The sequence below is a fragment of the Homalodisca vitripennis genome, chromosome 5 (genome assembly GCF_021130785.1).
Source record: "Homalodisca vitripennis isolate AUS2020 chromosome 5, UT_GWSS_2.1, whole genome shotgun sequence".
NCBI classification, from domain to species: domain Eukaryota; kingdom Metazoa; phylum Arthropoda; class Insecta; order Hemiptera; family Cicadellidae; genus Homalodisca; species Homalodisca vitripennis.
Window position 1 is genome coordinate 105,299,897 of NC_060211.1, and position 27,788 is coordinate 105,327,684.

A 27,788-nucleotide genomic window follows, 5' to 3' on the forward strand; every position below is an offset into this window, starting at 1 on the left:
TCCTCTAGATGCTTCATTATCTCACCACAAGATTCCCGCCTACTTATATAAGAGCACACGATTGCATGTCTTGTGGCATTTAAACCTCTTCACATAAAGACATTCCTCATACATTGTCTTCTTTATTTATTTATTGCCAACGGCACAGGAAATATTATTATTACTATACGCAAACGTTTCCTGAGATGACGGTCTTAAATTGAAAATTTCCTCCCGACAGTTTATTAACATTCGAAAAATCTGGATTTTCCTTTAAATTGTAATTTAAATTCCCACATGTATGAATATACGCCCATTTTTAAGTCATTAACCGATGAAATTAACACTCTTAAAATTAACCCTAACTTTTAGAACTAAAACTGGACAACAATTTTTACCTGAATCTTTGACAAAGTTATTTGCCACTATAATTATTATGTTTTGACACGAATTTATGTAATGCGCACTAGTCCAGTTTTTGTGATATAAATAAATAAGTATATCTGCGATAAAGTAAATACCTAGAGACTGCTAAATAATTGTTTGCAATTAAATGTTGTTTATACGTTATTGGTTTGTATTTCTTGCGACATCCTCCTACGTTCTTACAAAAGCAGTTTTTGTTTTGCTCGATCAATCATTGAGGTATATTGCGAAACAACATCAATAACATATTAATTTGAGTTCTACAAAATAATTTTCACATTGCACACCTGAAAGATGTATAATAATCGTATGCCATCGACAAACACTGAAAAATGTTTTTATTGTCCATTGTACAATGAATGATGTAGTCGAGTAATCATTAAGACCCCTAATTTAAAATCACTAAATCAACCATTTAATATATAGCCAACGTGAAATAGCATTGTATTTAATAGCTACAGGATAATGTTAGATAGCTATACAGAACCTGACAATGGTTTTATCCAGATGACGAAATCTAACAAGCACAATACATTTATGACTTGCAGCCACAAAACTTTAGTGTGACGCGGAAATGTGAAAATAATGCATTTTGAAAACGTTCCAAGAAAGAGTTACTTAGTTGTCAGTCTGCTTTAGAATCTGGTATGTTTATGGGTCTACGCTCTTAAGAATAACTAAGGGTTTAAAGATTTTGTTTCAGCAGGAATTGGATTTAAATACATTTGTAAATAACAATTTTAATAACGATTCGACCCTGTCGCAGTACACCGAACAAATACAAAAAGTGTATCTCATTCGATTTAAACATTTCATCGTCTGAATATTCAAGTAGTGTACACAAAACACTTAAAAGAGTTTGAATGCTTTAAAATAAAACAAACTTTATCATTATAAAATACAAATACAAAATAAGGACATAAAAGTGTTCAACATTTTATTTTGTACTTATGGAATAAAACCCAAGGTCGTCCAATGATCTATTGAGATGTGGATATAGCTCAATAATGTAAATACAAGTAATAAGGATAATAGCGGTAACATTACTATATAATAATAATCACTAAAGATAAAACAATCAAAAGTTTATATGACGCGAAATATAAATGATAATTCCCTAGTTTCGTGTGATTCTAAATTATGAGTACAATAAATATGACTTAATATTGATTAATAATTAATAACAAGGAATAAATCACTAATTGAAAATAAAATTATATATACATGAAATAAATCTGTATGCGTATGATTAAGTAATAGGAAACAAAAAATATATTTTCGGTTCTGATTTAGTTAGTGTACTCGATTTAGTTCTGTAAATTTTTTATACAACAAACTGAATCAAGCCTTATGGTCACTTTGTAATGTGTTTCTTCAGCTGTGTGAAGTAACACACAACACATCCCAACAGACTATACAATCCAGAGGTCTGTGTTGTATTACAACTTAGATACAATACAGAAGGACTCTCCTTTATACTCTATAAAATTCTCCTTTACTGGTAGAAAATTACTTTCGTTTTTGTACACAAATAAACAATCTAATAGTATGCTTTTCTAGATACGAGATTGAAACGCTAAATTTAATAATTCGCAATTTTGTATGATCACCATTTATTTGGGATAATAATTTATTTGGAATTGTATTATCTGGGATTGTATAATCCCAACCTGTATGTGTGATTGTATACTATACAATTAAATTAAAACCACTGAGTGAGTGCGTTCTTATATATGTATCTATTTATTTTTTAATATATTTATAGTTTGATTTCGTAAATATTGAAATGTCTATTTAAATAGAAATAACTATGTTAAAAACTTTCGCAAACACAAGTTAGAGATAATGTATCACATTCAATTTGTTGAGTTTCAGTTAACAATGAAGTACTGGAAATACTAACACAGATTGTTGCCAGATGGTATTTTCGGATGGTAGTAAATAGGAGTCTTTTAGACTAAGGCCATAATTAGGTGAGCATAATCTACATAGTTGTTATCATTTTCTTCAGGATTCTCCAAATTTTACATATTATGCTTAATTACGGGTTTGTCTTATATCCTATAAAAAATGGACAACTTGATATAGATTAATAGGTTTTAAAAATTGAATCCTCTTAGGTTATCGCCCTGTGGCGAGAGAACGCTGTATAATATTAAAGGTTTGTAAAGTATAAAATATCATAAAATTACTGAATATGAAATTTTCACAAGGTTTCAGAGAAATCGATCTATAATAATAGGTACGTACAGAAACAATTTTCAGACCAACACAGCTCAACCAACTAAATCTTATCATAGTTACATATTAAAGTGTTTTACATGAAATATTTTGTCAGTTATTTAAAGTGCTTTGCATAGAAAATTATTATGTACAATAATAAATCTATTTATTTAGTTTGGAAACAATTAAAAATTATGAAATCTTTTATGAATCGCCTTCATAAAAAACATGTTAAATTAATTTAGATTATTATAAAAATACGTGTTTAGATCACATAATTTAAATGGTACAGTGTAAATCATCAAACAATAATAATTAATGTACGTTACAAATTGTATGGTCATAAAATAAAAATTCCATTGGTTTATACTTAAGTTTGTGCCCGTTATTTATAAGCAATTCGAAATGAAAGATTTCTGACTGGACTGCTGAGGTATATTTGAGAAGAAATCCAAAATCACGTACAGGGAGTAGGAGGCACATATCTGTGCCCGCACCTTGTACAGTGATCGTGTTGGTGGGCTGTGGTGCAGGGGAGAACTGTGTGCGTGTCTGCACACAAGACTGAGCACTACCATCGTTTACCTTCTCCGCTCGTTGGTGATTGATTATACACAGACCGACACTTTTACACATGACTGTACAACTTTGGTTTCCTCCGGTCGCGCGCACAGCTACATGCCTCCAGCTGCACCACCTCCATAAATTACTTGTAAAAAGATAAGTAGCGCCCAGTGACGATTGTTTAGTTTAGAATCCATTTTTTCAGAATGAATAGTGTAGCAGTTACACGCTAACAGGTACATCATAGGCTTATCCTCAGAGGGTAACGGGAAATTGAAGATGGCTAGAGTCTCTTTTTAGTTCACCCTCGCTTCTGGCTCTAGTAGGGTACATCATATTTCAACAACTATCCGTTCGGACAAAACGGTATTCCCGTTACCCCGCGAGCGAGGGGATCGTGGTATTTTACTAGAGTAGCCCATTCAGTTGATCGTTTATTCAAAACCAATTTCTTGTTACTTAAGTGTTAAGAACCATATAATATACATTTTTAAGCATAAAACTAGAGTAAACTTGGAACAGTTAAAATCTAGTTTATATACTTGGAAGCGTTTAGGTATATGAATAAGGCCTTATCGACTCATATATATATATATATATATATATATATATATATATATATATATATAGTTTATATAGCAAGGCCTTAATAAACTAAATTTAGGATTTTCCACATAGTACAATTTGTACACAGTAACACAACTTGTACAAGCTCAGGTTAGGTTATTGTCACATATTAAACTAAGACGTGTAAAACAAAGGACAATATGATAAACAATGTAAAAGATCTTTTTTTCAAATATATTCCATTAATAATGTTTTTTTCTTTCATTTTTTCATAATTTATAGAAACAAAATTTATACAATATTGAGAGAGGAAAAGATAGAATTAATCACCTTCCCAAAGATAAAACATGATTATAAATATATCAGGACCTCCCCCCCACCCAAAAGATAAATCATAGGTACGTAACTAAGTATTCGCGTTAGAACTTAGTTAACCAGATTTTACCAAAGAATTGTATTGCTGAACCAATTAAGTAAAACACGAATTTAATTAATAGTTTCGTAATAGGTTACAGCTGTAAATAATTTGCACGAAACATATGCATTTGTGCGTAATAACGTGTTCCAATGAATGACCATGTCAACTCGTAACATATCATGCTAATTAATTACATATATGGTTGACGTATAACCATCATCCTCTGGCATTAGTGATCTGGTTACCTAAATTCTTATGCTAATACTCAGTTACGTATCCATTGCCGTATTGATGTACACAGTGAACACCATTGATAATCGAATTCCACTTGTAAAGTTAAGTAGGTCACATTCGAGACAAATTGATTTTTGTCCGTGCACGAGTGCCATAATTGCAATCATAAACGGTTCCAATACGTAATGCCTTGGCGTTAGTATTGCGTTCATGACTTTCAAATTTGTAAACAACGTGGTCATGGTTAGAATACTGTGTATAAGATCTACTACAGAACAGATTACAATTGTACAGTTCGTGTAGTGTATGCAGTTAAGTATATTACAGAAATACGTTATCCGAACAGTTTTCAAGATATTATAAAATTGGGCCAGTATGAACGTGAGGATTTGTCGAATTTTCCATCATTTAACAAGGAATACATCAGTTTATTTGCCACAATCCAGGCTTGCAATAATGTCTCGTACCGGGTTTGATTCGTCTTCGTAAGTGTTGATGAAGACCGGGTTAATTGTTTATGGAGACAAAGACTGAGAAGTATCTGACCTCTGACATCTAATTATTAATGACAAGCATACAGCTTGTCTTTATTTCTGTATTTCTGCACCTTTATTGATGCTTACAGTAATAATAGTGTGTAGTACATTAACAAGTACAAGAAATTAATTACGGTATCGTAAAATACGCACTTAGCACATCTGCAGTGTTTAAATGTGCATAACCTTGAGTGACGAGAATGTTTGTATTATAGACAAAACAAAATGAGTATACAGACTACGTCGACTGTGACGTCACTAGCTCTCACATCCAGTTTGTGGTAATGTTTGGAGACTTGCAGGATCGAATATAGAATATTATAGAGAAGAGATAGTGATCGCTCATCGGAAAGTCATTGATGGTTAAGTGATATTAGTTAAAATCGTTTCGGCTCAATCTGCAGGGTTTAAGTGTGCATAACCTTGAGTGACGAGAATGTTTGTATTATAGACAGAACAAATTGAGTATACAGACTACGTAGACTGTGACGTCACCAGATCTCACACTCCGTTCGTGGTAATGTTTGGGGACTTGCGGGATCGAATATAGAATATTATAGAGACGAGATAGTGATCTCTCATTGGAAAGTTAGTGAAGGTCAAGTGAATATCAGTGAAAATCGTTTCAGCTCAATCTGTAGAGTTTAAGTGTGCATAACCTTGAGTGATGGGAATGTTTGTATTATAGAAAGAACACATTGAGTATACCGACTACGTAGACTGTGATGTTACCAGATCTCACATCCAGTTCGTGGTAATGTTTGGTAACTTGCGGGATCGAATATCAAATATTGTAGAGACGAGATAGTGATCGCTCATCGCAAAGTTATTGAAGGTCGAGTGAATATTAGTTAAAACCATTTCGGCTCAATCTGCAGTGTTTAGTGCCCATTATCGCAGCTATATTACTTCAGTTCTGTTCGGGATTATCGCGCAGGAATAGATAATCCGGGCAATAGTGATTGCATTTGTTTAATAGCCCATCATCTGATAATTACAAACCATTTAAAACTGATAATGGTTGAGAAGATTTTTGGGTATTGTTTGTAATTTCGTGATGATTACGCACATTCTATATTGGCAAATCCTTATTTTAAACAATAGTATAGTTATTTATTTCTAAAAGCAAGTACATTGCCACTGTACCACCAATGCAATATGTTTTAATTAAATGCGGTTTTCTCCCTATGATAAATACTATGAAATTGTTTACAGGGCAAATTCTAAATATCCTCCATGCATTCTTACATACTGAAGATAAATGACCTTTTACCTTTAGTCAACCAATGTTACGTTAAACTGTTATTTACTTTATCAAAATATTTAAAGAAAATCATTGTTATTTCTAATAATATTAATAGTACTGTAATTGTATTGTTCTTATTTTAAAAATTAAGTTTAATTTAATAAAAATGGTAAATTAATAATACATTTAATTTACCATGTTGGGCCAAATACCTTAAAAAACTTAATTTTTAAAATAAGAACAATACAATTACAGTACTATTAATATTATTAGAAATAACAATGATTTTCTTTAAATATTTTGATAAAGTAATGGAGGAATATGCATTCCAATGTTTAAGGTCCTATGTACTTCAACATTTTCATGTGGTTGAATAACAAAATGATATTGAAAATAAAGTTGTAAAAGTTGTTATCAATCATTATAGGTATACAAACAAGGAATAATTCAAATGTTAAAAAACCTATACGTATCATTGGCATAAACATATGACTCATAAACAATATGGAGCAATGAACTTTTAAAATTGTAATTATTGCGTCAGAGATATTTATACCATTATATAGACAAATTAGATGATAACCACTGAAAGTTCCATGCTAAAACGTAAAAAGAAATGTTTGAATGAGTGTACACATAACTGTTATTAGAAAATTCATTACAAAATTAAGAGAAAAAAATCTGAATCTAAACAGAAATAATTTTTTTTAGAAAAAGAAAAAGGGGTTTCTTAAAATATGGGTAGCATTAACCCGTATCAGCCTAGATAATAAAGTGAGAATTGAACACCGTGCAAGTAATCAAATTACCCCTGTGTCTATGTGACTACATTGGCCTGTTACGGGTAAAAAAATGTGTATATATATATATATATATATATATATATATATATATATATATGTATATACATATATGTAGTTAATTTACAATTATAGTAATATATATATATATAATATACAATTTATAGTAAATTTACAATTGGGTTTACTAATTATTGTTAAAATTAATTTTAATCCAACCCTTTAAGATACTTTCACAGAAGATACGAAGAAGGTAAACGATTGTCTTTCTTACTGGTTAGAGAATTTTATTACTTTACTACTTATTACTCGTAAAATGCTTATAATTTCTCGAGGAGTGATAAAACATTGTTTTTATTTTTATATCTTTAGATAAGTTATCTTAAATGGCCGTATTATCTTAAAAAATTAACTCAAGCAAAACCAATTGCACCACTTTCTACTTCATAATGATATAAAAATAGTATTTAGCACTAATGATGGCTTTAAAAAATAAGAAAGGTCTTCGGCAAAAAGAAAACCAATTGTTAAATACTTACCTTTGTAATATAAACAAAGATTTTCATAAAATTGACGATTCTTAAAACAGTCAGTTCTACCAGTTTTAGTAGTAACGCTTTAGAGTTAAAGTTTGAGCCTCGAAAGGGCAACATAAAAGAAGTGTAAGAAATAGGTGCCTGTGATCCAAAGTTTGGATAACCGTGGAGTGGTCGTTACTAATATCAAAATGTAACCCAATAAAAAACTATACCATAAAAAAACTGTACTGTTTTTTATCTGATATAAAACTGTCATTAAAAAATATTAAAAGACAATTTCGTCAAAAATTATTTTTGAGCACTCCTAAAGTTTATAGTGGACTTTTAGAAATACAAATATCGTGGTGAAATACTAGATAGTTGAAGTAGGATATCTAGAAAGTTGTATTGCTTGGTTCAATAACGACTTGGGCTGATCCCTAGTCATTAGGGAATTATCTTAATTTAGATAAAAATCTCAGTTTGCTATCAAGTAATTAGTTACAATAAGAACTGCCTTATTTTGAAATAAAGATTCGGTGTTGGCCATTCTTATGCCGGGAAGAAATTTTAAAATACAAATTTGAATAAGCGATACATTTGTGGACTATAACAATAAATGTGGAGTGCCCAAGGTGAGTTGCCTGAGGTTGCGGTCTAACGCGAGGGCACAAAAACCATGCCGATAAAATGACCCACTGATAAATGAAGGAAATAAAATTAATATTTTAATTACTGTTCTGAGATCTAATGTTTTATGTAACCACCGTTATAATTCACAGAATGAGCAATACACATAGTGTATATAGAAAACTAATAATTGATCTACTTACATGTGACTACGTTGGATACGTTTAAGGCAGTATATTACAAAATGATTACAAATAGTAAAAAAGACTCTTAAAAGAATTAAATCGATATTGCTTAAACTCAGTTAACTAAGTTGATCCTACATGCCAAGTCCAAGAGTTAGGCGTTTGAATTATAATCGAATGTGTACAGATAAGCAAAAATATATATGTATTTTGTGCATAGTATTTTGTCAAAGCCTGTGCGATCTTTTAAGTTTGGCTCTAAGCCCGTGTGAATACTGTTTTGGCTTTGTTAAATACGTCCAAGAGTATTTTGTTTTGGAACCAAGCCCAAGTTTTGTGTTTTGAATAATAATAACGCAAATATTTACATTGGAATATTAAGAGCGACAATAGTTTTTTAGAATACTTTTTATTGATTTGAAACTAAAACGTCGCTTCCAGTTAATTATTATAAAATTCCTATAATAATGAAATAATTGTACAGTTTAAAAACTCTTTAATGTGTTCCTTATACTGATACTACTGTACTTAATGAAGAAGTAATATCTAAGAGTGCACATTTCTAATTGGAGAGTTATTTAATTTAAGTTAAATATGAGGTAGTAAGTACTATTGGTATGCAATTTTAAATTTGGTTACTAACATTTTCGCATGTGTTTTTAAAAAATGTCATAGTTTAAATTACATTATAATATAAAACTGTTGAAAAAGAAATTAACTATACTATGTAAAACTGCGGTATATGCCCAGTATGTGTGTTATGTTGCTAAAGAACGTTTATTAGTATGTTATAAATTAGCATTATAATTAAATCTGGATTACCACTGTCTTATGCTGTATACAACGGAACGCTAATGCAAGCCATGAAGAATATAATAATATAGATTACTTTGGATACTGTACTCGTAACATTTATACCATCGATAATAGTGTCGCAATAATATGAACGAACCAAAACGCAAGTACTCGTGGTTAAGGCTCATATAAAAATCAATACATTGGACTTGGTAAACTATTACTAACAGAACACAACAGCGACAAGGAACTACGTGTTATGTACAGACTTTAGATAGCCACGACACAGAACGCTGACGTAGACTCACGGTCGAGTCCTCATGGTGCAGAGTATTCTCCGGACCGTACACATTGTCCCACATGCCGTCGGCGTCGCGACGCACGCTACACTAGGCCAAGGCGCCCAGACGCGACGCCCAGCGACGCTGACCTACGCTACCACAACACTATTCTCGTCGTCCGTCGCGGAGCTGTTAAGCGTGGCGCTATTGCCTAACGCTATGGCCCATTGTGTGTTTTATGAGAGCAGTCAGTTTTGAAATAGGTTAGGTTTATCACAATGAGAGGTATTTATAGAGTTTTATAGTCTGCTCGGATTCAACATAAAAAATACTCAGCGGCATAAAATAGTGATGTCCAAAAACAGAAAGTGGTCAATAATACAGTAATGGCATTGCAAATGAACTTTATTTGGGAGATCGACATTGAAGACCAAAATTGTACGTGCTGGTTGCCATCATTGAATTCTCTGGAACCAGGTTTGTAAACAATGAATGATTCATTACTTTTATTTCTGATATTTACAAACGTGTTCTTTGTGGATCGTCACAGAAACAAGTTACGTTGATTGTTGTAACATTTTATCAATACATTTATGTTTATACATGATTGATTTTATGTTGTGATGATGAGTTTGTAAATGGATGTCTGTTTGTTCTTATAGCTTACACCAATTTAGATTTACTCGAGAGAAAGCAGTAACATGAAAAGGTTTTTTAAAGATACGCGTTAAAGTAACTGAAATGTAACTGCAACATGTATTGATGCATCTAAAAACATTATCGTTACACTTAGTTTATGATTTTCATAATGTATGTATCCGTATGTATATCGATAATAGATAACTAATTTACTAATAGTAAAACTCCATTGCAAAGTTTAAGATGTTTTTCTGTATCATCCAGGCTGTAAGATTACATATCACAGGCGCTCTACTGAACCTCACCATTGCTGCCAAGGTTGCAGGCAGCGTGTGGTAAATTAGTGATCCCGGCTTAACGAATTAGCTCGAATTTAACTCGCGTTCCAAACATTAACTCACTCCTCGCATTCCAGTCCAGTGTTCCAGGGTTTCAAGCTAACAAAGTAACAAGCTAGTTAGCTTGATTCTACAAAAAATACATAAAAAAATACATAAATCCAATGTATAACTATAGGACTACATCACTAGTATTGGCGAACTTAGTATTTGCTTGCATCGCATGAGCAAAGTTCCACGCTCCATGCTTAATGACATAATCTTACATGTTTATGTGTTTGCCAAGTTAAAAAATATTAAAACTATATCATTGATACTACGATAAAATATCAGGTCTCATGCACCTTCACAAAACCCTATTTAATTTCTATAAGTTTAAATATGCCAGTACACTTTGGGTTAAATATAACAGTATGGTGTAGGTTTAATATGCCAGTACACTATCGCTTTAATTTAATAATATAGTGTACACACACTGACAGTACACTGTCATTTTGAATATGCCTATATAGTGTAGTTTTAAATGTGCCAGTACACTATCAGTTTAATTTGCTAATATAGTGTAAGTTTAAATGTTACAGTACACTGTGAGTTTATATATATGCCAGCACTATTAGTTTAAATATGCTAATATACCTGTAGTGTAGGCTTCGGTTTAAATATGTCAGTACACTGTCATTTTGAATATGCCTACATAGTTTAGTTTTAAATGTGCCAGTACACTATCAGTTTAATTTGCTAATATAGTGTAAGTTTAAATGTTCCAGTACACTGTGAGTTTATATATGCCAGCACTATCAGTTTCAATATGCTAATATAGTGTAGGCTTCGGTTTAAATATGTCAGTACACTGTCGTTTTGAATATGTCTATATAGTGTAGTTTTAAATGTGCCAGTACACTATCCGTTTAATTTGCTTATATAGTGTAAGTTTAAATGTTCCAGTACACTGTGAGTTTATATATGCCAGCACTATCAGTTTCAATATGCTAATATAGTGTAGGCTTCAGTTTAAATATGTCAGTACACTGTCATTTTGAATATGCCTATATAGTGTAGTTTTAAATGTGCCAGTACACTATCCGTTTAATTTGCTTATATAGTGTAAGTTTAAATGTTCCAGTACACTGTGAGTTTATATATGCCAGCACTATCAGTTTCAATATGCTAATATAGTGTAGGCTTCGGTTTAAATATGCCAGTACACTGTCATTTTGAATATGCCTATATAGTGTAGTTTTAAATGTGCCAGTACACTATCGGTTTAATTTGATAATATCGAGTAAGTTTAAATGTGTCTGTATACTCTCGGTTTGAATATGCCTATATAACGTAAGTTTAAATGTGCCAGTACAGTGCCAATTTAAATATACTATTTCACTATCAGTTAAAATATGCCAATACAGTGCCAATTTAAACATACTATTACACTGTAAGTTTAAATCATCTGCTCATCCATTAAATAATGGGGAGGAATGGAACCTCCAAAAAGTAGTTGGCTTGTCTGAAACTACTCGTGTTTATTGAGTTAAATATAATGCTACTTCGGAAACTACTATTAAACAAAAATTTAAATATGATGGATAATTGAAAACTGCTCATGTTTATCGAGTTAAATATGATGGTACTCCATCAGTTTAAATACGCTACTACATTCTACGTTAGGGTTAGTTCACCAAATTCTACAAGTTATCCAATCCTTTTCCGTCCACACATCTCACGGCACTCATGTGGCAGATCTCTTCACGATAGTAACAACGTCAATATTGCACACATGTGTATTCGTTTTAGTCTCAATGTCTCTGGCAATGTTAATGTAACGTTTGTAACTTGATTTACCGTCCACACATCTCACGGCACTCATGTGGCAGATCTCTCCACGATAGTAACAACGTCAATATTGCACACATGTGTATTCGTTTTAGTCTCAATGTCTCTGGCAATGTGAATGTAACGTTTGTAACTTGATTTACCGTCCACACATCTCACGGCACACATGTGGCAGATCTCTCCACGATAGTAACAACGTCAATATTGCACACATGTGTATTCGTTTTAGTCTCAATGTCTCTGGCAATGTTAATGTAACGTTTGTAACTTGATTTACCGTCCACACATCTCACGGCACTCATGTGGCAGATCTCTCCACGATAGTAACAACGTCAATATTGCACACATGTGTATTCGTTTTAGTCTCAATGTCTCTGGCAATGTTAATGTAACGTTTGTAACTTGATTTACCGTCCACACATCTCACGGCACTCATGTGGCAGATCTCTCCACGATAGTAACAACGACAATATTGCACACATGTGTATTCGTTTTAGTCTCAATGTCTCTGGCAATGTTAATGTAACGTTTGTAAACTGATTTACCGTCCACACATCTCACGGCACTCATGTGGCAGATCTCTCCACGATAGTAACAACGTCAATATTGCACACATGTGTATTCGTTTTAGTCTCAATGTCTCTGGCAATGTTAATGTAACGTTTGTAACTTGATTTACCGTCCACACATCTCACGGCACTCATGTGGCAGATCTCTCCACGATAGTAACAACGTCAATATTGCACACATGTGTATTCGTTTTAGTCTCAATGTCTCTGGCAATGTGAATGTAACGTTTGTAACTTGATTTACAGTCCACACATCTCACGGCACTCATGTGGCAGATCTCTCCACGATAGTAACAACGTCAATATTGCACACATGTGTATTCGTTTTAGTCTCAATGTCTCTGGCAATGTTAATGTAACGTTTGTAACTTGATTTACCGTCCACACATCTCACGGCACTCATGTGGCAGATCTCTCCACGATAGTAACAACGTCAATATTGCACACATGTGTATTCGTTTTAGTCTCAATGTCTCTGGCAATGTGAATGTAACGTTTGTAACTTGATTTACAGTCCACACATCTCACGGCACTCATGTGGCAGATCTCTCCACGATAGTAACAACGTCAATATTGCACACATGTGTATTCGTTTTAGTCTCAATGTCTCTGGCAATGTTAATGTAACGTTTGTAACTTGATTTACCGTCCACACATCTCACGGCACTCATGTGGCAGATCTCTCCACGATAGTAACAACGACAATATTGCACACATGTGTATTCGTTTTAGTCTCAATGTCTCTGGCAATTTTAATGTAACGTTTGTAACTTGATTTACCGTCCACACATCTCACGGCACTCATGTGGCAGATCTCTCCACGATAGTAACAACGTCAATATTGCACACATGTGTATTCGTTTTAGTCTCAATGTCTCTGGCAATGTTAATGTAACGTTTGTAACTTGATTTACCGTCCACACATCTCACGGCACTCATGTGGCAGATCTCTCCACGATAGTAACAACGACAATATTGCACACATGTGTATTCGTTTTAGTCTCAATGTCTCTGGCAATTTTAATGTAACGTTTGTAACTTGATTTACCGTCCACACATCTCACGGCACTCATGTGGCAGATCTCTCCACGATAGTAACAACGTCAATATTGCACATATGTGTATTCGTTTTAGTCTCAATGTCTCTGGCAATGTTAATGTAACGTTTGTAACTTGATTTACCGTCCACACATCTCACGGCACTCATGTGGCAGATCTCTTCCACGATAGTAACAACGTCAATATTGCACACATGTGTATTCGTTTTTAGTCTCAATGTCTCTGGCAATGTGAATGTAACGTTTGTAACTTGATTTACAGTCCACACATCTCACGGCACTCATGTGGCAGATCTCTCCACGATAGTAACAACGTCAATATTGCACACATGTGTATTCGTTTTAGTCTCAATGTCTCTGGCAATGTTAATGTAAACGTTTGTAACTTGATTTACCGTCCACACATCTCTCACGATAGTCACTCATGTGGCACACATTCTCTCAACACGATAGTAACAACGACAATATATTGCACACATGTGTATTCGTTTTTAGTCTCAATGTCTCTGGCAATGTTAATGTAACGTTTGTAACTTGATTTACCGTCCACACATCTCACGGCACTCATGTGGCAGATCTCTCCACGATAGTAACAACGTCAATATTGCACACATGTGTATTCGTTTTAGTCTCAATGTCTCTGGCAATGTGAATGTAACGTTTGTAACTTGATTTACCGTCCACACATCTCACGGCACTCATGTGGCAGATCTCTCCACGATAGTAACAACGTCAATATTGCACACATGTGTATTCGTTTTTAGTCTCAAATGTCTCTGGCAATGTTAATGTAACGTTTGTAAGTGAATTTACCGTGCCACACTTCTCACGGCACTCATGTGGCAGAGCTCTTCACGATAGTAACAACGTCAATATTTGCAACATGTGTGTTCCTTTTAGTCTCAAATGTCTTGGCAATGTGAATGTATCGTTTGTAAACTTGATTTACAGTCCACACATCTTACGGCACGCATGTGGCAGGAGCAGTTTCTCTCCCACGATAGTACAACGGGGCAATATTGCACACATTGTGTATTCGTTTTAGTCTCAATGTCTCTGGCCAATGGTAATGTAACGTTTGTAACGGATTTACCTCCACACATCTCACGGACTCATGTGGCAGATCTCTCCACGATAGTAACAACGTCACAATTGCACACCTATGGTGTATTCGTTTTAGTATCAATGTCTCTGGCAATGGTTAATGTAACGTGTGTAAGTGATTTACCGTGCACACATCTCACGGCACTCATGTGGCAGATCTCTTCACGATAGTAACAAACGAACAATATTGCACACATGTGTATTCGTTTTAGTCTCAATGTTCTGGCACGTGTTAATGTAACGTTTGTAACGAGATTTACCGTCCACACATTATCACGGCACTCTTGTAGCAGATCTCTCACCTCGATAGTTAACAACGTCAAATATTGCACACTGTTATTCGTTTTAGTCTCAATGACTCTGGCAATGTGAATGTAACGTCTATAACTGATTTACCGTCCACACATCTCACGGCATTCATGTGGCAGATCTCTCCACGATAGTAACAACGTCACTATTGCACACATGGTGTATTCATTTTAGTATCAATGTCTCTGGCAATTTTAATGTAACGTTTGTAACTTGATTTACCGTCCAACTCATCTCACGGCACTCATGTGGCAGATCTCTCCCCGATAGTAAACAACGTCAATATTGCCACACATGTGTATTGTTTTTAGTCTCTAATGTCTCTGGCAAATGTTAATGTAACGTTGTAACTTGTGATTTACCGTCCACCATCTCACGGCACTCATGTGGCTGATCTCTCCACGATAGTAACAACGACAATATTGCACATCATGTGTAATAAGTTTTAGTCTATATGTCTCTGGCCAATTGTTAATGTAACGTTTGTAACTTGATTTACCGTTCCACATATCTACGGCACTCATGTGGCAGATCTGCGTCACGTGAGTAACAACGTCAATATTGCACACATGTGTATTCTTTTTAGTCTCAATGTCTCTGGCAATGTTAATGTACCGTTTTGTAAGTGATTTACGTGCACACATCTCACGGCACTCATGTGGCAATGATCTCTTCAGATTTAGTAACAACGTCAATTTGCACACATGTGTATTCGTTTTAGTCTCAATTGTCTCTGGCAATGTTAATGTAACGTTTGTAACGTGATTTTACTGACACCACATCTCACGGCACTTCATGTGGCAGATCTCTCCACGATCAGTACAACGACAATATTGCACACATTGTGTATTCGTTTTAGTCTCAATGTTTCTTGGCAATGTAATGTACGTTCTTGATAAACGGGATTTACCGTCCACACATGTCTCAGGCACTGACATGTAGCAGATCTCTCCCACGGATAGTGAACAACGTCAATAATGTGCACACATGTGTATATTGTTATAGTCTCAATGACTCTGGCAATTTGAATGTAACGTTTATAACTGATATTTAACGTCACACGATCTCACGGCAACTCGTTGTGGCAGATCTCTCCACTATAGTAACAACGTCATATTGCACACTATATGTATTCGTTTTAGTCTCCAATGTCTCTGGCAATTTTAATGTACGTTCTTGTTACCTTGATTTACAGTCCAACCACATCTCACGGCACTCCTGTGGCTGATCTCTCCACGATAGTACAACGTCAATATTGCACACAGTGTATTCGTTTGTAGTCTCAATGTCTCTGGCAATGTTAATGTAAACGTTTGTAACTTGATTTAACGTCTCCACACATCTCACGGCACTCATGTGGAGATCTCTCACGTAGTAACAACGACAATATTTCCACACATGTGTATTCGTTTTAGTCTATATGTCTCTGGCATTTTTAATGTAACGTCTTGTAACTTGATTTACCGTTCCACCCATATCTCACGGCCACTCATGGCATATCTCTTCACGATAGTAACAACGACAATAATTCCCACACTTGTGTATTAGTTCTTAGTATATATGTCTCTGGCAATTTTAATGTAACGTTTGTAACTTGATTTCCGTCCACATATCTCACGGCACTCATGTGGCAGATTCTCTACACAGATAGTAACAACGTCAATATTGCACACATGTGTATTCGTTTTAGTTCTCAATGTTCTTGGCAATGTGAATGTAACGTTTGTAACTTGATTTACAGGTCAACATCTCACGGCACTCAGGTGGCAGATCTCTCCATGATAGTAACAAAACGTCAATATTGCACACATGTGTATTTCGTTTTAGTCTCGATGACTCTGGACAAATGTTGAATGTAAACGTTTATAAAACTGATTTACCGTCCAACACATTCACGGCACTCATGTGGCCAGATCTCTCCACGATAGTAACAACGTCAATATTGCACACTTGTTTATCGTTTAAGTCTTAATGTCTCTGCAATGTTAATGTAACGTTTTGGTCACTAATTTACCGTCCACACATCTCACGGCCGCATGTGGTGATCTCTACACGATTGTAACAACGTCAATATTGCACACGTGTATTCGTTTTAGTCTCCAATGTCTCTGGGCATGTTAATGTAAACGTTTTGTAACTTGATTTTACCTCGTCCACACAATCTCACGGCACTCATGTGGCAGATCTCTCCACGATAGTAACAACGTCAATATTGCACACATGTGTATTCGTTTTTTTTAGTCTCAATGTCTCTGGCAATGTTATTGTAATCGTTTGTAAATTGATTTACCGTCCCACACATCTCACGGCACTCTATGTGGCAGATCTCTCCACGATAGTTTAACAACGTCAATATTGCACTAATCGTGTATTCGTTTTGTCTCAATGTCTCTGGCAATTTTTATGTACGTTTGTAACTTGATTTTACCGTCCATCCACACATCTCACGGCACTCATGTGGCAGATCTTCTCCACGATAGTAACAACGTCAATATTGACACCACATGTGTATTCGTTTTAGTCTCAATGTCTTCTGGCAATGTTAATGTAACGTTTGTAACTTGATTTACCGTCCACACATCTCACGGCACTCATGTGGCAGATCTCTCCACGATAGTAACAACGACAATATTGCACACATGTGTATTCGTTTTAGTCTCAATGTCTCTGGCAATGTGAATGTAACGTTTGTAACTTGATTTACAGTCCACACATCTCACGGCACTCATGTGGCAGATCTCTCCACGATAGTAACAACGACAATATTGCACACATGTGTATTCGTTTTAGTCTCAATGTCTCTGGCAATGTTAATGTAACGTTTGTAACTTGATTTACCGTCCACACATCTCACGGCACTCATGTGGCAGATCTCTCCACGATAGTAACAACGTCAATATTGCACACATGTGTATTCGTTTTAGTCTCAATGTCTCTGGCAATGTGAATGTAACGTTTGTAACTGATTTACCGCCTCAGCGTGCTCTTGTAATAGTGCCAAGTGTAGTTTGTGCCACAGCAATAGAAAGAGTGACAGAAATATTTACTATTAATGTCTTTGATAATGTTGAATTCGCTCTCAAATCAGAAGATAATAGCGTAACTTGAGAATGTGAATTGATAAAATAACTTTTTCCAAATCAAAAACTGTTTTAAAATATCCTAATCTTTAAAATAACGTTTTAAAATCAATTTACATTATTGAATTTATTATGTTATATTTGTAATATTTGCTATTTTCATTAGTTAATAGTTTCATAAACAATTTTATGTAGGAAGGATAGTCCTAACACATAATATCTCGGATCAAAAGATTTAGGTGTTCGAGTTTGAAGTTAACCATAACCTAACCAGTCGAGCTGCATTAACAGAAGTTACTTTAAAATTTGGATTGCTGATTTCTGCATTATAAACCTTCACTTTCAGTTCTTATACCGTCAGCTACGAAAATAGTATTTTTAGCGCTTATCCAAACTGCAACTTCGAAAATTTCATAATACGGAAATTTGGGAACCAATCAAAACTAAAGTATACATGATACGTACAAGTACACTGTTGTTGAGTATGTAAATTTAGAATTAGGGAATGTGTACAAATTGTATTAAATTACCATCTTATTATTGTAGTTAATTTTTCTAAGAATTAGAATACTATAGATCTACTAATTTAACGTATCTCTTTGATATACAAACCGTATATACCTAAAAGTTTATATTTAGTTGTTTAAATTCTCTTGCGTGTAGTTTATCAGCATCGAGATGAAACAATTTTGAGGTCCATTATTTCTTTTCTTTAAACACAGTTCGAATTTTTTTTATTTATACAAAAAGGTCATTTTATTCATCAATATTTACCATTATTCACATTAATGTTAATGTTTATTCCTTTCTGTACCTCTAAATAAATAATTTCAAGGTAAACCATCTTTATCCTGCATAAAATGCGGTACGTGAATTCACTGCATTATATATAAAATACTGATGTGTTGAACATTAATTGTATTAAAATGAACAATTAATTTTAATGTCTAAAACATACGTCTATTACCAAACACATTGCGGTTTATTAACGGATAAATGAAATGTGCTGAGTCTCTCTAAGTGAATGTTGGATCATTAAGAAAAAGTTAAATCTAACAGTTTTACACGTCCAGTCTTCTTCATAACTATTTCCCGCATATCTTGATAATGTATATAAAAGTAGAGCTCATTCATCTTTTTATAACCTACGCTATTCTTATAGTCGTAGTTTGTTTATATTTTTCATCATACTCGTTCAGTTGCATTGATGGTACTCGTGCGAATATACTAAAAATTCATTTATTTAAAGTAAGCGTGTAGGAATTTTGTGGCACGTCTGTCAAAAACCGTCCCATTTAAATCAAGTAAAGAATAATTTTGGTATATTGATACAGTTCTCCTTTAAAGTCGGTTGAATAGTCAAAATTATGGTTACAATCGAATTCATAGGTTTCAAATTAAACGATTTTATGTTATATAGATTATGATGTAAAGATGGGGTTATACGAAAAGACACGTTTAATATATTTATTCTTTTTCAAGAAATATAACATACCTTCATTTTCAAAATGTTAATTTTGATTTTTACATTTGCGTGGGGTTTGTGAATTAAAATTTGAAAACATGAATAAATAGCATATAAATTCATTGGACATTCTGTGATCTAATTTTGATTTTCAAGTTAATATGAAGGTATTTGACATTCTCATATCTTCTTAAATAAAACTAATAATGATTTTAAATCTAAAAATGCAATAAATAATATTGAAATACATTCCAAAACAGTAAAATAGCTGGTTCTGGTAATTTCTTACTTAATTAGCTTACGAAGATATTTGACATTACAAAATTTTCTCAAATAAAACTAACAAGGATTTAAAATCTACAAATGCAATAAATAGAGTGTACATAAAATCTAACACAGTACAATAAAGCTGGTTTTGGTAACTTCTACCATCTTTACCAAGTTTCTCCCTCCCTTTTGAGGGAATGAGAAAATGAATACACATTTTCGAGAACTGGAAAATCTTCATATATCCAGTTTGATAAAATAAAAACAGTTCTCGAACACTATTTAAAATCGTACCATTAATTAAATGTTACAAACTTAAAAATCATTTGGATATCTTTATAGTTATAAATATTGTTTGTTATATATGGATTGAAAATAATTACATGATAAAAATAATCAATTTAAAGCATGAAATTAATATATATAATATAGCGAATTCAAGTGAGTTCAATAAAATTGTGGGGAATTTTCAATGGAAATAAGGAATAGGTATTCCCTTCTCTAGTAAGTAGTATTATAACTGAGAAGGGAGATCTCCCTACATTTTAAAATCCACTGATAAGCAGTATGAAAGTTTTATTCCTATTTGTCAGATACAACATAAAACATTTTGCCTGAAAATTAAGTAATTGTAATTATTTTCAGGTATTGTTTATGAAGAAAGCAAACATTCATCCCACATATAAATATTGAAGTTTTTATTTGATAGAGGAATTTCTGTACAGTCAGTGCTGCCAACACAACGAGGCTGAGATTTCCCGCACATCTGATAGCAGTTGGAGCGCTACCAACTAGCCGGTTGTGTTTGTTTTACGGCAAAACTTTGAAGAGGAAAATAATAAACAGACGCCCACGGGATAACATTATTACGGACCCATCTGTATATCGTTGGGCCGTTTGGCACACGGCAGCCTCCAGTATCCGTCTGGGCCCTTCTGGTTTATGGCTGCAAGTTATGATTTTCCGTAGAATCATAGTCCAAACATAATCACGCTATTATTAAAATGCACAGGTGCCTCTCTGTCTCTTAGTCAATTAATAAAAACAAAATTAAATCGTTTATTACTATTATTAGAGGTAACGATTTGTATGAATTTCATTAACGAATATTAATATGTGAACTAAGTAAACGGTACTTTAATTGTCGTTCAAAACAAATCTCTAACCATAGAATAAATCATACGTTAATGGTTAATTGAATTATTTAAACATGACAACCTTCGTATCGCAAATCTCAAATGTTACTCTTAGTGTTGAAACACTTTAGAAGTTGTCACAATTTAATGAAAAAAGGTAACCATTTTAGTGCAAAATTATAAGTTATTAGCTCTTTATTTTAGTCTCATTTGAAAACATCACAATAAATATTGTTGGTTGTTTTTTTTCATTGTTTTGTAAAGAAACCCAACAAGGATTAGAATTAACAAATTAGACTAATAAAATCTAATTTTTGACCACTTGAGTTTTAACGATGTAAGTCTTTCTTGGTTATCATTGTTGTGCTCCTTTTCATTTTTCAAAATCGAGAGCTCTTTCTGAGCTACTAAAAGTAGGCTAAATTAACACGATGTTACCACCAATGGTAATTTGAAAATTTAAAATTTGTTCATAATGTTAAACCTATCATAAATCTGTCTATGTGGCATTAAAAATTGGCCTTTTCTAAACGATTCTCCGAACTGTTTAGAACTTTCGAATTCCAAAACATTAAGGAAGTTCGCTAATAATACAGGAAATATCGTATCAAAGTTTCTCTCTAAAAAAACTTTATTAACTTGAATTCATTAGTAACAAACAAATAAAAACATCACAGTGTCTGATTAAAACCATTAACCTCTTATATCGAAGGTTACTGCAATAAATCAAATTAGTGTTTCTTTTATTGAACTTTTTCGGAATTGTTGACTACACTTTCGTAGTATTCAATTACAAGGCGCTTCTTGTCAAATTGGCATTGTGACGAGCCCATACAAGGCCGAAGTCAGCCGTAGCAAGCATTTTTCTCTGGATACTACTGACACACAAATATAGAAGTGTTTTTTTTTACTCTTAGGACAAAAAGCTTATAAACTGCACTTTGTCCTACAAGAACCTTAGCGCTGCCTCCGGAGTGACAGGATATTCAGTATGGGTAAGGTTAGGGAGTAGGGGCCGACTCCTATCGAGATCCATGAGGAAGAATTAGTTCACTAAATCTCAAAGTCATGTCTCCTTGGAAGAAGGGGAGTCCAGCTCTGAAACAGTCAAAGCAGGCAGGGGGTAGTACACCCATGCTGAGGCTAGCAAGAACCTCTGAGGTTAGGGAACAAACTCCAACAATCATCTCCCGCAGTGGACTAGACCTATCGAATTGTCCTTGAACCCCAGAATCACGACTACGATTTGCGGTTAGTGGTGTGCCGCTCCTGGAGAACCATAAGGTTGCACAGATTTAAATGACACATCGGTTTTTGCTGTGCCCAGTGATTGGTTCAACTGGAAGATATAAACCAGCCTGAAGGGATCCATGCTGGGTAAAGTTGAGTATTAGTTTATACAAGTTAATTCACTTACTCGGTATGAAAACAGAGTTAAGATAGTGATTTGAGTATGTACGAGATTGCCGCCTTATAAACCCCATGTGTTGTGTATAAACCACCTTATAAATAACAGCGCTGTTTGAAACGAAGATAAGTTCTTCACTGTCAGAAATGTTTTACACGAATTATCCATTACCACAACAGATAAACTGAAGTAGTAAATGTCGAGCATTTAAAACACCATAAACGTTTATCAGTAAATTGTGAGCATTGTGTGTTCAATTATCCACACAGTTTATCTTATTGTGTACGAGACACTGACTAAATGCTCAAAGGAGGCGTTCCACTGATATTATCGCGAGTTCTTCCCTTGCATTGAATTATTCGACGACCTTCATGTATGTCAACCATATCTTGCGATCAAACGTTGGTGTTGCACTTTCAGGGCCGGCTCTAGCAGTTCCGGTGCCCTGCTCAAATATTAAATGGGGGCTCTTACCGCACTGTGCCACAATCTGACCAATTCGACGTTCACTCAGAATTAGCTCGCATTCATTATTCATTCAAATGCCAGTTAAATTAACATACTATTTGCATAATGAAAGTTTTACAAGATAAAACAAAGTACAGTGTTTGCCTTACATTTTTAGGTTACAAAAGATTTGAATGACTGTAATCTGTAGTTATTTTCTAAATAAATAATTACCTTTAATTATACCAGAGGTAAACAATAATGTTCAAGGTAACTACATACATTTTTTGAAAATAGTTGACAAAACTAAAAGATGTCCTAACGTTTCAAAATTATTGGTACAATTTCTTTTATACTGTTTTAAACCCGAAGCTGCACTGTGAAGTATAAATCAAATTAGTTTTGTTCGTAAAACTCAATGACATTTAAGCTTAAATATTTACTACTGTACAGTTTCATAGTTATGTGATTATTGTTAAAAGAATATTTTTATATATTCTTCACTATGTAACAAGAAAGACAAACTTCTTACTCTATTAATAAAAACAATAATAGAAAAAATAAACGAGTCTGGATTCTTAAAGCTACATGTACGAAAACCAACATTTCTATTATTTTGCCTTTATATGAACTTGCAGATATTTTCCATACTCTGGAATATTTCGAAACTTAAGGCACATTTCCACATGTTATAAAAAGACTTTCACTACAGAACACAATATATCCACAATATATTATGTAAATTACAATTATTGTAAATATAAAATTAATTTAGTGTATTGTATTGTTTGTTGATGTATTTATTATTGAGTCTTATTCAGCACCTCTATGGTTGTAATTGTCTGCAAAATTCATTGAACTTTTATATTTATTTTGTGTACTATTGAATATTGAATGTTCATCTTGTTTTGTTTGTAGTTTATATTATCATGAGTAAACTGATTTACCGTTGAAAAAAGAATAAAGATAAATAATCCTTTATAGACCCGTGCACATTTTTTTATATCTCAAAGTAGCTTCTAGATTTAGCCTACAAATTCAATGTCCCATCGAAACATGAAATTAAAATTAGTTTGACTTGTAATATCCCAGTAATTCTAACATGTTGAAAATGAAAACTTATTCGAATACGAGTACGAGTACCGCTAGAGTGTTTATTCTATTTTTACAATAGACTCTTGTCTGATTATTATTGATGAGGAAAATGCCGGACTTGCAGTTTCAACGTGTAAAACAATTCCTCATTTGCTGCACAGCGAGACATGGAGACTCACCGAGTCGGAAGGCACATATTCGGAGTAGGGGTCCAGGGGATCCTGGGGGGTGGCGGACGGTGGACACGGGTAAAATGCTGACTCCTGCCGCTGCTCCAGGTAGCGCCGCGTCAGCACGGGGGAGGGCGGCACGTTGCGACGCCGCACCTTGTACTCGGCGAGGAGTCGGTCAAAATCATCCCACTCGGCATCCTCGACACCGTCCACTTCCTCTTCCACAGGACTGAGCGGCATCTCACTTCTGCACGGCACCGGGTCGCGGGCTTCACTACCCCTCAATTGGGCCTGATTCTTGAGCCAGCACTTTTCTCATTGGTGCAATTGGATAACGACCCGTACTGCAAAGGATGTTGACAATGTCCGGCGTGGCAGTCGCAGAGGCGTAGCTTCCAGCAAGGTTATTAAATGAATCAGTAAGAAGGTCTGCAGTGGCCGACTGCTTGGTTATCCATCTGACACAGCAATGTGTCAGTATTTACCAGTTTCAGCAAGGTTAACTATCTAATGTAGCACTAGGCCTATAACCCAGTAGCGGATATGCAGCTTTAGCAACATTATTAAATGAATCAATAAGGTCTGTAGTGGCCGACTGATTGGTTATCCATCTGACACTGCAATCTGTCATTATTTGCCAGTTTCACCAAGGTTAACTATCTACTGTAGCATCACGCCTATGATCCAATAGCGGATGTGTAGCTTTAAAACATTACTAAATTAATCAGTAAGAATGTCTGCCTGCAGTGGTCGACTGATTGGTGATCCACTTATAATTGAGATGTGACATTTGCCATCGGAGTTAATGACAAAGTCTAGTTTCGCTGGATACCGATAATGTCCAACGTGGCACCCAATGAATATTTAAGAACGTGCAGTGGCTGACTGGTTGATGATCATTGACATTGTAATGTGAGATTTGTCAGTTTCGCCAAAGAGCAGGTCCTGGCATCGTGATCGCAAGCTAATGAGTCCATATAATATTCTCTCTGCAAATCCAGACGTGGATCAGTTAAGAACGAGATTAGAGTAACCTAACCAAAAACTGTACTCAAAACCATTACTCTAGTCTATTTGTAAATTTATTATACACTACGAAGGAATGTAGACAAGCAGGTCTCCATGCTATCTGCATACAGGATTTTCTAGTATGTAAGCAGAGTTATGCAAGATCATGTTAGCTGAAGGGTTAGCCTACGCGAGGGACGTGGTACTCTCCAAGACCTTCCACATATTTAAACGTCATCTACCCAAAGTTCACCCTGAGGCGGTGACGGTGCTCTATAAACAATCCTATCACTTGGATTCGGCTAGTGATCCAGGCGAAACGAAAGTAGGTCAACGCGTTGACACTTCTCCTACCTGTAGCCTACATCTTACAGTCGCAACCACCACGGGGTCAACTTAAAACCGGAACCTCGCAACCCGAAAGCCAGCAGTGGTAAGGAAGGGTGGAAAAGTTATAGAGAGGTTATCAGTGTTCAGTTGTTCGGTCCATACACCTTGCGGTACATCAGACAAACTAACGTATCCAGACATTGAGTAACCTTATTACCACTGTCAACTGGACGGAAATACTCGAATATACTGTATAAATAACCCAATAACAAAGCGCTAGTAGCTATTGCCCATTCAAACATAAGTGATTCGACGTAAAATAATGAACAAGTTCACCTCGCCTACGAATTAAACGTTAGGCACGACCCAACAAGTTATATTGTCTAGGATGACATTTATCAAGTCCAGGCAGATAGTCATCGTGTTTGTTTGTAACGGATGCTATAATAGCCTACGTGATCGTGTTACATTGATTATTGTGTATTGTGTATACACGATTAGATCGTGTATTGTGTTTATTTCACAACACGACATTTCCAGCTCAGAAACACTGTTTCGTGGCAAAAGTCCATGCAGTTACCAGAACAATAATAAACAGCAAGGTGCGAAAATGCGTGATATTGGAACATGGCAGATGAGGGCATCCATGATATGACGGCGGACTGTGTATTATTGGTTTTTTTTTTTTTTTTTTAGGAAAAAGCAAGATCCATATTTTAACATTTTCCATTTCTTTAAAACTAGGTATGTTTACAAACAATGAAACATTCAAAGCTTATTTCATAAAATTTGTTTTCCTAATAATTCAAAATACGACATGATAAAAGAAATTGATTAGAATAAATCTCTTGACCTTTATACAGGCGTTTAAACGTTTGAGGAGTTTTACGAAAGCCAGTTGAATAGACCAAATTTTTAAGAAACAGTATTGTTGAGAATATAAATAAAGACAAAAACTACTCCGAGAGACAAACAATTTTAAAACATCGTATTTTATCTCCGCTGTACCGTGAGAACATGATGGTGACGACCAGGCACTATACTCCAGTTTCAGTTTTTTCAATTATCATCTTTGACCACTATGAGCCCCTGACAGGATCGAATAGGCGGTAAACAAATTTTACTGGGAATTAATTTGTATACGATGCGATTCGTGTTATGTTCAAATGGAAGTTTTAATATTTCATCGCCGGAATAAAATTAATTAAAGCATATAATACTCTAAATCAATTATCTTGTCAAAAAACGTTTCTAAAACTATTTTGGACATCATAAATAATACAAATAATTTGTAGATACAAATTAGTGTATACATTAGGGCTATAGACTGTTAGAGGATGTGATTGAGGTTGCGAATGAATGTAACAGATCTTTTTGCATCTGTTGCTTGTAACCAAGGTCCTTCCCTACCTCCTCAAGGTAAACCCATACAGAGTCCAGTTACTTAATTGGCACTGGCTCCTGTGGTTGAGGATGAGCTCGATAAAACCACTCAGCTGTAACCGGCCAAACCTAATAACTAGAAAATTGGTTGTTATTAACGACAAAAACTGTACTTTGCAGATTTAAAAATGCATAAACTGCCATAATGCAGACACAGGTCTAAGTGTAACGAAGTGTTATGGTAAAGTCCGTATGATCCACAAGAGCACGATCTGGTATTGTGCGTGCATCTGATAGTGAACTTGCGTCCAAGGTCTCGGCTTCTGTGTAACTCTGCCATTCATCATACCGTAGTCACACTCCCACACGCCCACTCACGTCACCACCACACCACGTGCTCTCTATATTCTTCCGATCGCAATATTGCTGAAATTAATAAACGTATAAATATATTTATTATTACATTAGACACCCGTAGTGTTTTCTTCTTTATGTGCTCATCATATAAACGTGTGACGTAGGTAATACTACGCAAGTTACTAGGAGTACGCCACACCATGTATCACGTGACAGGTTACGCTGAGTTTGCGTGGGAAAGTCTGTAGCTCGTTCCATTCTTGAGAACGACCTGCTGACAGGTAGACAGACAAACAATTGTACAGGAAATGTACACATCCTCCGGTAGACAAAGGGGGAATCGTTGCCAGTCTACTGAGCTTGCTTCAATGACGCCCAAACAAATCCCAT

At 34.7% G+C, this 27,788-nt stretch overlaps 1 protein-coding gene across 7 annotated transcripts in view; it reads right to left on the minus strand.

Moving 5' to 3' along the window:
- Positions 1–27,788, minus strand: part of LOC124362642 (chloride channel protein 2) — a 153,010-nt gene that overhangs the window by 40,435 nt on the left and 84,787 nt on the right. Inside the window, exon 1 of one of the 7 annotated variants that reach the window (XM_046817322.1) lies at positions 24,327–24,599. The exons of 4 other annotated variants lie outside the window; for them this stretch is intronic. In XM_046817322.1, coding sequence (XP_046673278.1) covers positions 24,327–24,560 — 234 coding nt within the window. In that variant the 5' untranslated portion in view covers positions 24,561–24,599. Of the gene's footprint in view, positions 1–9,148; positions 9,324–9,429; positions 9,564–24,326; positions 24,600–27,788 lie in introns of those variants that run through there. 2 more of the 7 variants (XM_046817324.1, XM_046817328.1) reach the window with 2 other exon arrangements.